General features: G+C 43.0%; 1 protein-coding gene across 1 annotated transcript in view; it reads right to left on the bottom strand.

The window, feature by feature from the left end:
• The window catches only part of Ralgapa2 (Ral GTPase activating protein catalytic alpha subunit 2), a 271739-nt gene that overhangs the window by 239089 nt on the left and 19991 nt on the right, over nt 1-12659 (bottom strand). The window contains exon 2 of the mRNA XM_028754273.1: nt 3182-3292. Coding sequence (XP_028610106.1) covers nt 3182-3292 — 111 coding nt within the window. The remainder of the gene's footprint in view (nt 1-3181; nt 3293-12659) is intronic.

The raw sequence follows: 12659 nt of genomic DNA, 5'->3' as shown, positions 1-12659 counted from the left end.
TGTGTATGTGTTGAGACAAGGTCTCACTATGTAGCCTTGGCAAACCTCAAACTCACTATGTAGACCTAGCTGGCCTTGAACTCAGAGATCCTCCTGTTTCTGCCTCCTGAGTGCTGGAATTAAGGTTTGAGCTGCCACACTAAGCTCATTGCTATTTTAATTGTGCAAAACATGACCCCTTTCTCCTCCACATACCTGTAAAGCAAAGTGGAGAAGAGCAAACTACCAAAGTAAATACAGATCATTTCATATCTGTACTATCTACCCTTTGGGCCAAAATAAATTTTCTTAAGTGTAAGATTTATACCTTACAAATCTGACATAGAAATTGAGAAACACCTTTTTTTAAAAATGCTGGCATCCCAGGCACAGACTACTACATAGTGTAATGTATACTAGAGCCCCAAGCTCTTGGTAAGACTCTGAACCATTTGCTGCATACCAGAGCCCACTGAAGACTGGCCCATATCCCTTCCCCTTCACACACAGGGCACACTTCTGTTTGAACAGGGGTTGACAGGGCAGAGAGTAGGAACTTGGTGTCTTAATACTTCCTGCAACAGCCCTTCAGTTTTTCTTTCTTTTCCCAAAAGGTCTGTCTATATTCTCAGACAAAAAGGCCACTCTGCTCTTGCCTGTGTCTCTCTACTGTCTACTTGACTCTCTCAACCCCTTTCTCCAACACCATACTATCTGCTACTTCTCCATCTGACTGTCCCTCTCCTCAGGCTGTAAGTGTAGCCCTTAGAAACGCCCCCATGACCAGCTTAAGACAGGCTGTCTACACATCACAGCTCTAAGATTGCTTTCCCCAGTTCTACCCCCACTGCATCATGTTCACATGCCAAGCTTCTGACACTTCCCCACCAAGGGCTGTCCTCAGGTCAGAAGTGAGCTCTCATTTCCTAATCCCACTGCATCTCATCTTTCTGCATCATCAGGCTTTTTGATCTTACATGCCTTGATGAAATCTCTCCCCGGGGCTTCTGTGACAACATAATTTCCTAACACCTTTCCACTAATGTATCTCCTCCCCTTTATTTCCTGTCGCCCTTTTGCTTGATATACTTTTGCCCTTGGCAACAGCAAGCTTCTACCTACTTCTCCCAAACATAGCTCACCTACATTTCTGCTGCCCAGCCAACACTTACTCCTGAGTGTCCCAAAGAACCTCAAATACACACTGGTCAGAGCTGCCTTCCTCCTCTTACCTCCAAATACCTTTCTCCTCAAAGGCTCCTGCAGCCACAATGATACCTCATAAGTCAAACTGGGAGCCTGAAGGGTTCTTTGACTCTTCTCCCTCCTTGGTACTCAGTCTCACAGACCCCTTCTCTTCCCTTAACCACCACCTTGCTGTAGGTCCTCTCCAGTTCTCCGGCAGAGTAGCAGCTCTCACATGGGTGACAGCACCAGCTCCCCACCCCCAACTCACCCATGCACTCACCCCTTAACAGGACACTTGTCTCAGAGGCAAATGTTTTTAAGGGCTTTAACTAAAAATGAAATCCCAACTCATTAGCCTGGAAGTCAGGGCTCCTGGCAAGCAGGACTGGATTTCCCACACATCTCATTCACATACCTTATATCCCAAGAAAAAGATACACACGCCCCAAACATGCCCGAAGGCACTTCACTGCCTTTGCTCAAGCTCTGTCCTCTATCTGCAATGCTGTTCTCTACTTGAAATTTTACTTTCAGCCCCTTCCATCACTTACAACCTGTAGGCTGAGTTCATCACCTGTGACTAATACTGATCAATCATGCCTACATAATGAAGCATCCATTAAACCCAAAAGAATCTGGCTAAGAGAGCGCCCAGATTGTGAAAATGAAGGAATCATGTACATGCAGAGTAGTGTTCCCCAATTCCATGGCAAGGACGTCCCTGTGTCCAGGGCTTTCCAGACAGCACACACAGCTCTTTATCTGTCTGTTCATAGGCATCCATTAAAATCTGTATTATTCATGTGTAATGCAGTAAATGAACAAATTTTTTCTAATAAATATAAGTAAGTAAGGTTTCCCTGCATTCTTCCAGCTCCTTTAGCAAATTAACCAACCCTGAGAAGAAAGTAGGCAGTCTGAATATAGGTAGTCTGTCACTGCACAGGCAGCAACACAGAACCTGCAAGTGGCTTTAAAAGGGGGTGGCCTTGTGTCACTCAGCTCTTAGTTTGCAGGATCTGAAACTATCTCCCAGCAGCCTGGCAAGACTGAATGGAGTTAATGGGCGCCCGCTGATGTTTGCTGGAGAGAGATATTTGCAGCAGAATGCTGTGTTGAGTTGGTCAGAGAGACTGGGAAAAACACTTCCCTTTGTTTTTCCTAACTAATTTCCCAAACAGATGACATGAAATGGAAAAGTAAAGATAGTGATGGCAGCTTCCCCATACTGACCAGGTTCTGCATGCTACCTCTGTGCTGAAATCCTAGTGTATCTGTTAACCTACATCTTGCTGACAGGAAAGAGATGGGGGTGGGAGTAGGGTGGACATCAACACAGATAGGCTAAGTAATGCTCAAGGAGAAACAGCAAAAAGGGTGAGGAAAGTCTGGCTTCGGAGCGCCACAGTTCCCTCACCAAATTCCCACAGATGCTCTGCTTTCCAAAGATTATTTTACATATGGGCAAAAACATGTGAGCATACAGAGGAAACTCACTGATAATACAGAAAATCTCTAAGGACAAAGGACACTGATTCTCATCTCATCTCACATCTCCTATAATGAAATTTGATTTTGCCATTGGTGTTGCTTTGTGGTTTGGGGCTTTTGTAGTATGGTCTCACTATGTAGGCCAGGCTGCTCTTGACTTCATGCTTTTCTTGCCTCTGCCTCTGGAGTTCTGGGATTATAGCTTGTGCCACCAAGCACAGCTTAAATCTGGATTACCAAAAAGTGTCCTGATTTTCCTTCCCTGCTCTTTAAATGAAGTATCCCTTTGGAATTCACGCCCTCTGTGGGTCCCTTCTGTTTTCCCTTTAGCCATCTGCTGTTCAGTTTACACCTGTGTGAGGGAAGACTCAAGGGAAGCAGAGATGCCAACTGGTCCGTCCACCAGAGTGAGGTCTCAAAGCCCGGGAAGAAAGAAAACTTAAAAATGCAGAACTTGTGGCTCATGACAACATAACTTCTAAAACTTCCTGAGTGCTCAAAAAAGGGTTGTAGAAATGCTTACCTTTTAACTTCAAACTATTTTCCAGTGCTATAAAATTTTCATAGAAGATGAAATATATCTGAGAATAGTTGGTCTCAAAAAACTGCTTAAGATCACTTGCATCCACATTATCTGAAAAGAGAAGTTGGCATTTACGACATTATTAGGATTCACAAACATTTTCAGAAATGAAAGAAAATAAAGCTAGTCTTACTCCCTCGTGAGACAAAACAAAAGAGTGTTCTCACTTGGCTATTCCCCTAAGAGAGCTCTGGCCTGCACAGTGGGCACCACCCACACACGAATGTCCAGGAAACTGTAAGGCCCACCTAAGAAGGCCAGATCTGATGAGGGAAAGACCCTCACAGAACCAGTTTGGAGGAAGTCTGGGGAGTTTTCTTTGGGGAGGAGACACGGAGACCCCTGGAAAAAGCAGCTTTGACAGGGGTCTCAAAGAGGGACCATCCTGTGGACTTGTGAAAAGCAACTTGTGGAGGTCTTCCAGAGATCAGGCCCTCCTTCTCCACCACCACAGTGCTGTCCAAGTGACCTAGTGCACATTCCCAACACACCCTTTCCCCCACTCACCTAGGTGCCCTGCCCTCACTCCACCTCAATACTGTGGATCATGTGCTCCTGTCGTGACACAGAGTTCTGCTACGACCAGGGACTACATGCCAGAGAGGCAGATGGTATAGTTACCATTCCCACTGGGGTTCCTTCTTCCCAAAGGCCTGATCAGCCCAGGCCAGAAAAAAAACAAAAAAACAAAAATAAAAACCCTCATCAGAGCAGCTGTCCACTTTCAACAAGCCTTTGTTCATTCCTCTAAGCCAATGATGTTGCTAGTGCCATTTACAGGGTTCTGACTGTTGGAGTTAATGCTTTAGAATTATATATCTACGGGAAATTAGAAACATTCTCAAAGCTCTAAATATTACTCAAGAGAAGAAACTGATACTGCCATTCAATCCGTAGCAGGATAGTGCTGTCTGTGTTTATAGTCCTAACTAATACTGTAATCCATGTGGCATGATCACTGCAATGTTCAAGTCCATACAGCTAACAGTAACAGTCAGCATGGATCTACAGAACTGACTTCCTTTAGTTACCATATAAAGCCCTTTGTGTAAAAATTATTACACATTCTTTAAAATAACGCACACAAGATGTTTATTAAACTCACATGATCTGTCAATTTCATATTATTTCTACAGCCCAAAATAAAACATCACCAAACAGTAGAAATTCCTAGTAGCTGAAAATTTACCTGGGTAATTACAGGCAACAGTGAAACTAATATCATCAACTGACATAAGCATTATCATTTGTTTGGCCATGTTCTTGCTTACTTACTTATCTATTGACTTATTTAGAGACAAGGTCTATAAGCCAAGATGGCCTCAAACTCTCTATACAGTGAAAGATGACCTTGAACTTATGATCCTCCTGTCTCCACCTCTCCTAAACCACATCTGGTTTTCTGTGGTACTATGGATTAACTTATTGTCTCACACATTCTAGGCAAGCACTCTACCAACTGAACTACATCCTCCTCTCTGACTACTATCATTCTTAGGAGTAACATTATCTTTCCAGGAATCCTTGACAGCCTTAGTCAGAATCTGCCTGTTATAACATGACATTTCTGGTCTAATGGCCTCAGGATTTCCTGCTTGCAGGCATACAAGTGGTAGTCACTATCTTATCATTGACTTTTGTAGAGTGTTTCTTTTATTCAATTGCTTTAAGAAAATATTAGTAAAATTGTGTTCTAGACTCAGGGGTATAGTAATGTGTGAGTGGGACTGTAGGTTCTGTGAGGGCGGGGCTGTAGCTAACAGAGAAGACCTGATTCGGTCAGGAATCCAGCATGCCCTGGGGAATGAAGAAGTGTGACATGTCCCAGGACAAGGGAAAAAGTATGTGGAAGTCACACAGGGGAAGTACACACTGGTAGGAAGGGCTGTGCATGTTTTAACTACAGTTCAAACTTAGTGGCAAGTCTGTCGATAAATGCTTTTTCTGTAGAGGACTAAGCACAGGTGGCCCAGTCACCTCTCACTGTCAACTGAAACACAACACCCCACTGCCAGTCTGTCTACACCTCCACTGATCAATATCCCTAATAACCACCTCCACTGCACACCACTTAGGCTCTATACTCTACCCACAATGACATCTTTCCAGTCCTCAAAGTTCCCAAACATATTTTCCACTTGGGTCCCCTCAGGGACACTGGCTTGACTCCCAGATCCCAGACATTGGTTTGGCCTCATCTTTCAGAAATGGGATTGCTCCTTAATACCTCAAGAAATCCACAAATGTCTCAAGTGTCACTCTGTACTTTTCATCCCATCTACTGCCTTATTCCTTAGAGGGAAAGGGCTTCAGCCTCAGGAAGCCACAAGAAACAAATAGCCCCTTAGCAGGGCATCAGTGCAACCCAGAGAAGTTACTGTATGATCAGTACTCTCCCACCTTAGCCCTTGACTCCCTAGTCCCTCCAAGACATTCAAAATACCAGCAACCAGAACAAAGTCAGGCCTCAAGAACTTTGAGGGACTTCCACATAACTCTTTCCTGAAGCCCAAAATCCAGGTAGCAGCCACCTTTCTCCCTCAACCAACCAGAGTCTTTCTTGTTGATAAGAGCTTAAAGTTCTCAGTGGCAGGACAAGTAGATAACTTCAAGGTCATCTAACAAGTAGTAAGTCAGGCATAGCACTAGTTAACACAATCAGTTTATCTATAGCAGCTGAGAACCTCACTGTCCTGGGAGTCCTCATCAAAGATTGCATTAAAATGGGCCAAAATACCACTTACTCAGTTACATCTGTATCTTTTGTGACCCTTACTAGAACAGAAATGGCATGAGGGCAGGAATTCTACCTGCATTGTTGACTGCTGCCCCTTCTACCCCAGGGAATAACTTGGGGTATAGAAATCCATTTGTTTAGTGAATGACCAAAGTCTGAATATCAAATGTTTTACACCTCTAGTCCAAGATCCAGAGAATACAGAGTAAAGAGAGATCTTAGAGAAGGGACTGGAGTTTAGCATCCTAAAGGGGGGGGAGGAAAGATTGGAATAAAATGAAGTATTTTTTAGCAGGGCTAACATTAAGAAGCATAGAGATATAAAGGAAGGGTTTGCTCAGGGCTGGGGGGACTACCATAACCACAGACTTCATTTAGCAGGCTTTTTTGGCTAATTCATTCACTTATTGTGCCCTATCAATGCCAAGTAATACTCTTCCTAGTGCTTAGAAATTAAAAGCCAAGGTCATCAAGATATCCAAGTAAACATAACACACCAGCAGGGTACCAAGGCTGAAGCCCATGCTGGGTACCAAAGCAAGGACTAGAAACCCCACACAGGCAGGTTTGGGATAGTAACAATGCATATACTTATGGTCTGCTTTATGCTCTACAAGGTATTTCATGAGTGATTCTATTCTACCTTTCCTAGAAGGCCGTGAAATAGATGGAGGAGTATGTAGGGTGGGGAGCACCCTTAAATGAAGAACTCCCTGTTCACCTGTCCAAAATGACAAGCTAGGAAGTCATGGCCTAGGTAGAACTCATGCCTGAGCTTCTGACTTCAAAGCAAAACTAGAAAGCAGATCAGAAATTTAGAAGAAATAAACGACCCCCTGGAGTTATGCTGAAAAGCCATAAGAAAAAGAACAGGAAGTGCTCAAAGTAAGAAGGGAGAGCAGTGAGCAACATCAGCAAGAGCGTGGAGCAGACCTCCCACAGCCTCAGGAGGAGCAGCAAGACGACAGGGCCAGGTGGAGACCACACTGACCCTCCAGCTCTGACAAGGAAGCATGCTTTCCATCTTATCATCATCATGCAACTCAGCCAAGGACTTCCAAAAAAAAAAAAAAAAAAAAAAAAAAAAAAACCACAGGGAAGCAAATGCCAGGCAGCCCTGCAGAGCTGGAGGTCCTTTCTCAGTTCCTGAAGTACTACCCTCTACTACTCTCGCTCCTCCACCACCAGCAGCCAGTCCACTGCAGTACTTTCCCATCATCTCTCAAAGGTACTCAACCCTTTGCACTCCTGTCATTAAACCTGATACTGACGATTCTTTCTCCACTTCTAGTTGGAAGTCAACAGAAAAAGCAAAGGGCACAACCTTTGCAGCAGACTGGCTTCAAGCACAGAAACTACAAGGTCTGAGATAAATGAAGTAAAACACTGTTCCTCAATTTCATATGAACACCAGAACTAACAATGGTCCCTATACTGCAGGGCAATGGTGATGAGAAAACAAGCATGTGCAGAATGCTTGTGGAATATCAGTTGGCATCATCTAAATGTTAGTTGTTTTTATAATTACTTAGCTTCTGGCAAAGCCCTCTCACCAGGAAGAAATAACACAACCTCACCTATGTATGAAGCCATCAAATTCAATGACTCAAACATTTATACACTTAATGAGGCCATCCCACACTAAATAGTACTTAATCCCAACTCAACAGTAAATACTGCCAACAAGCATACCCATGACACCAGCCAAATTCTCCTTCCATCTCTTTCTACACATAATCCTTCTCAATGGCAAGTCTATCACTCTTCAGTAAGTAACACATCTCTGTAATACCAAATGAAGGGAAGCCTTTAGCTCACTCAGGAGTCCCCACTGGACTCAACAGTAGAGAAAGAAACCGAAGCCCAGCTCCTCCATGAAAGAGGGGACTGTCAGCCTCCTTTAACCATAGCCCAAAGCTAAGAGCCACCTCGTTCTAGACAAGTATCTGTATGTACTTTCTATTTTAATCCAGTTTCCTGGATAATGTTACTGAAGACCAGATAATCAAAACCATAGACTTGTCACAGTGAAAAAAGACAAATGAAGAACTCAAGGTGACTTACTAAAACAAACAACCCTTTAGAAACACTTGGTAAGAAGAAGAAAATTGGAGGCCAGGAAGGTGACTCAGTCAGTGTTTCCCCAGCAATCCTAAGGACTGAGTTCAGATCCCCAGCACCTATGAAAGAACCATGTGCAGCATACACTGTAACCCTAGCACTTTTGGGTAGAGTCAGATTTGGGGCTTGCTGGGTAGCCAGTCTAGCTGCATCACCAAGCTCCAGTTAAGTGAGGGATCCCCTCTCAAGGCAATGGAAAACAATGGGAAAAAACATCAAATGTCAACCTCTGGGCATGGACAGAAGGGTGACTCCACACACAGGTTCACATACAAATACATGTGCGCACGCACATGCACATGGGTGGGGGGGAAGGCGGGGAGAGGGAGGGAAGGGGGAAGAGAGAGCGAGCGAGCACACAAGGAAAATAATAAATAGTAATAAATTAGGCAGACACAAGTTTGAAAATCTGGCAGAAATGTAAGTCAATGGTGCTAAGCCTAGTATGACTGGCTTTATTGACCAATATTAGCCTTAGAGGCTGATATAATTCTGATTTCATATTTAAGTAATTGCCTAGGTTGGTGCCCTTCTTTTCTTTATGATGTAAAGATGCCATGCACAGCTGCACCTTGATACAAACTTTCTGTCAACAGTGACTTGTTCTAGCCTGAGTTAGGGAAGGACTCCTCGTGATACCAACTGGTACACCTGAGTACCTCCTCATGCTGTCAAGTGCTGTAAAGTGTTAGTGTGGGTAAACACCCCAGGAGCTTATCTAGGAGAGGCAACAAACTCTGTACAGGAAGCCTCTCCAGACTCAGCAGCTTAATCGTCATAGAACAGGAGATGTCCAAGGAGTGATTACATTTCCATGGCTAATCAACAAACACATTTAAGCTATCATTACTATAAGAGAAATCCATTCCTGAAAAAATGAGTTTTATATGAGACTCTTAAGATGTTTCCTACACTAGCTGAGTGTGACAGATGACCCATATAAGCCCAGCATTTAGAAAGATGAGACAGGAGGACTGCCACAAGTTCAAAGCCAGTCTGAAATGGATAGGGAAGTCTAGGCCAGTCTGGGATACAAATTGAGACTTTGTCTCAAAAAGCCAAAAATATAACAATATAAGACTATTATGTTTCCTATACTGCCTATATATAAACACAAAATCCTTATGTAGGTAGAAACATAAATGTACGCAATGGAAAGCATGACTTAGACTCACATTTAGACCCTAAGCCTAAAGTGATCAAGGCCTAAAACAGGTGTGGTCAAGACGGAATCACCCCGTACATGAAGGACCGAGAGAAGGAGGCTCAGCCTCTAACTAAGCTCTGGTTTTCTCCCCAAATCAGCTAGCAGGAAGAGTAAGCAGCCAGGCAGGCTGCACACCGGCTGCTTTCAGGTGTGCATCCTGCTTGCATGGCAGCAGAACTTAGACACGTGGATGATGGCCTAATCCCTTCCTACGGATGAAACAAAAGTATTCCTGACCATCACAGCAAACAAGAAAATGACTTATTTGTAAGATCAGAGCAAAACTTTTTACAATAGTGGTCAAAATGATTCACAACTAACAAGATTAGATGATGGCTTCTGTCATAAATACAAAATACGTCCACAGCCATACCATCCCGAATATGTTCAAACTCATCTAAATATAAAATAACTTAATAAGACCTACTCTACAACTACTAAATTCTAATTGTTTTCAAAATAATAGCAACATAAGCAATTTTCATCCCTTAAACCACTGTCAATATTCATTTTATAAAATTAGTTCATATATATACACATTTATTATTTGTCTGATATATTAGAAAGAAATCTGGTCAGAAAAACAACAGCAAAGCTTCTACACTTGCTATTATATGATTTTGAATGAATTGATATCAATTTCTCTTTTACTTTTAATAAGTAAATTGCTTGAAAATGAGAATGATGAATTACTGCCACACTTATTAACAGAGAGATATTTATGCCTGCCATGTCCAACACTTATGTATAGAGGTCAGAGGATAACCTCAACTTATCAGTCCTTGCCTTCCGCATTGTTTGAGACAGTGTCTCTTGGTTGTTCACTGATGGCTATCCCAGGATGGCTGGCCCTCAAGTTTCCATGGACTGTCTTTTCTGCCTCCCACCATCTCACCTTAGGACACTGGGATAACACATAAACACTACACCTAGCTTTATGTAAGTTCTGAGAACCCCTCAAAAATTGTGCAGCAAACATTTTACCCCTGGAGCCATATCCCCAACCTTGGCACAAATATTCACAGAAAATTCACATTTTAAAGATTAAAATATGTACCGGGGTGGTTCCACATGCCTTTGATCCAAGGATGCTGAGACAAATGGATCTCTCAGTTTGAGCCAGACTATTCTACATAGCAAGTTCCAGGCCAACCAAGATTGCATAGTGAGACCTTATTCCAAAAGCAAAATATCTCCTCTGAGCTACCAGCTCCATTTATCTTTCAAAGTAACTAAAACATAAAGTTCTGATTTCAACAGTTCCAAAGAATTTCACAAAGAAAATCAACATATAACACTCTTAATGAGCCCATGCCTTCCACAGATTCACCCTTGAGCTCAGCACACAAAGCAGCCCAAATCTGGCCTTAACTCTCACTCTTTGTCTGGGTTCTGTCCCACAATTCCAAATGCCAACAGCAATTCCTTGAGTTGCTGGGGTCAAAGTCAGATCAAAAGCAAACTCCACCTCTCAATGTTATGCACCTCAGTCCTCCCTGCTGCTCCTCATCTCTTTCCCTGACTCTCAGTCCTCCCTGCTGCTCCTCCTCTCTTTCCCTGACTCTCAGTCCTCCCTGCTGCTCCTCATCTCTTTTCCTGTGTATCGTTTTCAGTCTCAGACACTTACACAATTTCTATGAAGCTTTAAGAACCAGAAGACCAATGTCTGTTTCGCACATATTCATTGTAACACATGAGACTTATTTCAGCAAAACTCTCAAGTAGTAAAATACTTCCAACCTCATCCACTTTTAGGCACTAGACATATTTGATATGCAATCACTTCCCAAGTCATTCAGATATTAACTAATAATATACTCAGAATAGTTCTGGTTCCTCTCTTAATCCCATCCACCCAGTGGAGTTGGAGAAATCCCTCCTAGTTCTTTAGAAGACATCATTTCCTCTCCCTCACCTGCTTACCACAAACTGCCTAAGAAACCTTAAGGCTGTAATCAGAAACAGTAATTCAGACAATTCCCAAGGTTTCCTTGGGTTTGCATTCATCTCTTAAAAACTCCAAACTTCTCATATGACTCTCATCTTAGATACCAACACCATACAAATATGGATATTACTGAATCTCACCCCAGGTCTCTAACACAGCCCGTCTACCTACAATATCCAGTAAAACTCAACAAGTCCCTCTCCTCTCTTCCACCATGGTTTTAACAGAGTTCTTCCCTAAACCCGGCAATGTCTTCAGAACACTTCCCTTACAGCCACAGACAAGGCTTACACCCCCCTGCCTACACTCATGTGGCACTACAAACCCAACCCCCTGAAATCTCAACACACACACACACACACACGTGTGTGTGCACACACATACACACATGACAATTTCTAGGCCATTCTGGTCCTTCTCTTCTCACATATACAAAAAGTTCTTTTGCTGTTCATCACACCATCCATCACAGACCAATGACTACCCTATCCCCAACTGGAGTGGTATTGTCTCTTACACTCCAGCACACTCTCCAGTGACTGTAGGGCCTGGCTCCCTGTCATTGTTATTGGTAATTTCAACATTTATGTGGATGATGCCTGGCTTCCTCATCCCTAAGGAAGCTGTCAAGCTCCATCTCTACCGCCCACACCCACAGCCGGAGACTAGGCCTGATGATTATTAAGTGATTCATTCTCCTACTCCCTGCCATTTCTTATCTTTCCTGCCCACTCCTCAACTCTAACCCCAACAACTCTTCTACCCTACTGGCCCATGAATCAAGTCTCAAATTCACCATTGTGTCACTGTCCGTGATGTACTCAAGTCCTTCTTTCCTTGTGTTCCCAATTTAGTTGCCATGGCTCATATTTTTTTTAATCACACTTTTACTTATTGGGAGGAGAGGAGCACTTACATGTGGTAGCATACAAAATGAAAGTCAGAGGACAACGTGCTGGAGTTGGTTCTCTTCTTCCATATTATGGGCCCCAGGGATAAACCTAGGTGATCAAGCTTGGCAGCAGGTACCTTTACCCACCAAGCTCTCACCATTCTCACTCCTTCATCGTCCTTCAGTCCTTCCATCCTTTTGTTCTTCCTTCACAGTCACTCAATAAAATCCTAATCTATTTCATCTATAGCATTTATCTGAAGCCAAGCCATGTGCTTGTTTGCAGGCAAACAAGCTTTTTAAAATATGTTTTACTAGGGGATAGAGAAATGGCTCAGAGGTTAAAAATACTTGCTGGTTCTTACAAAGAATCAGAGTTTGGTTTCTAGCAACTAACATTGTGACTTTTCACTCTAGCTCTGTGAGATATGACTTCCTCTTCTGGCACACACTCACACACACATACACACATACACACACACACACACACACACACACAAGTAATAAGCAAAA

This window comes from Grammomys surdaster, unplaced genomic scaffold (genome assembly GCF_004785775.1).
Source record: "Grammomys surdaster isolate TR1022 unplaced genomic scaffold, NIH_TR_1.0 129, whole genome shotgun sequence".
NCBI classification, from domain to species: domain Eukaryota; kingdom Metazoa; phylum Chordata; class Mammalia; order Rodentia; family Muridae; genus Grammomys; species Grammomys surdaster.
This window is presented reverse-complemented; position numbering and strand designations above follow the sequence as displayed.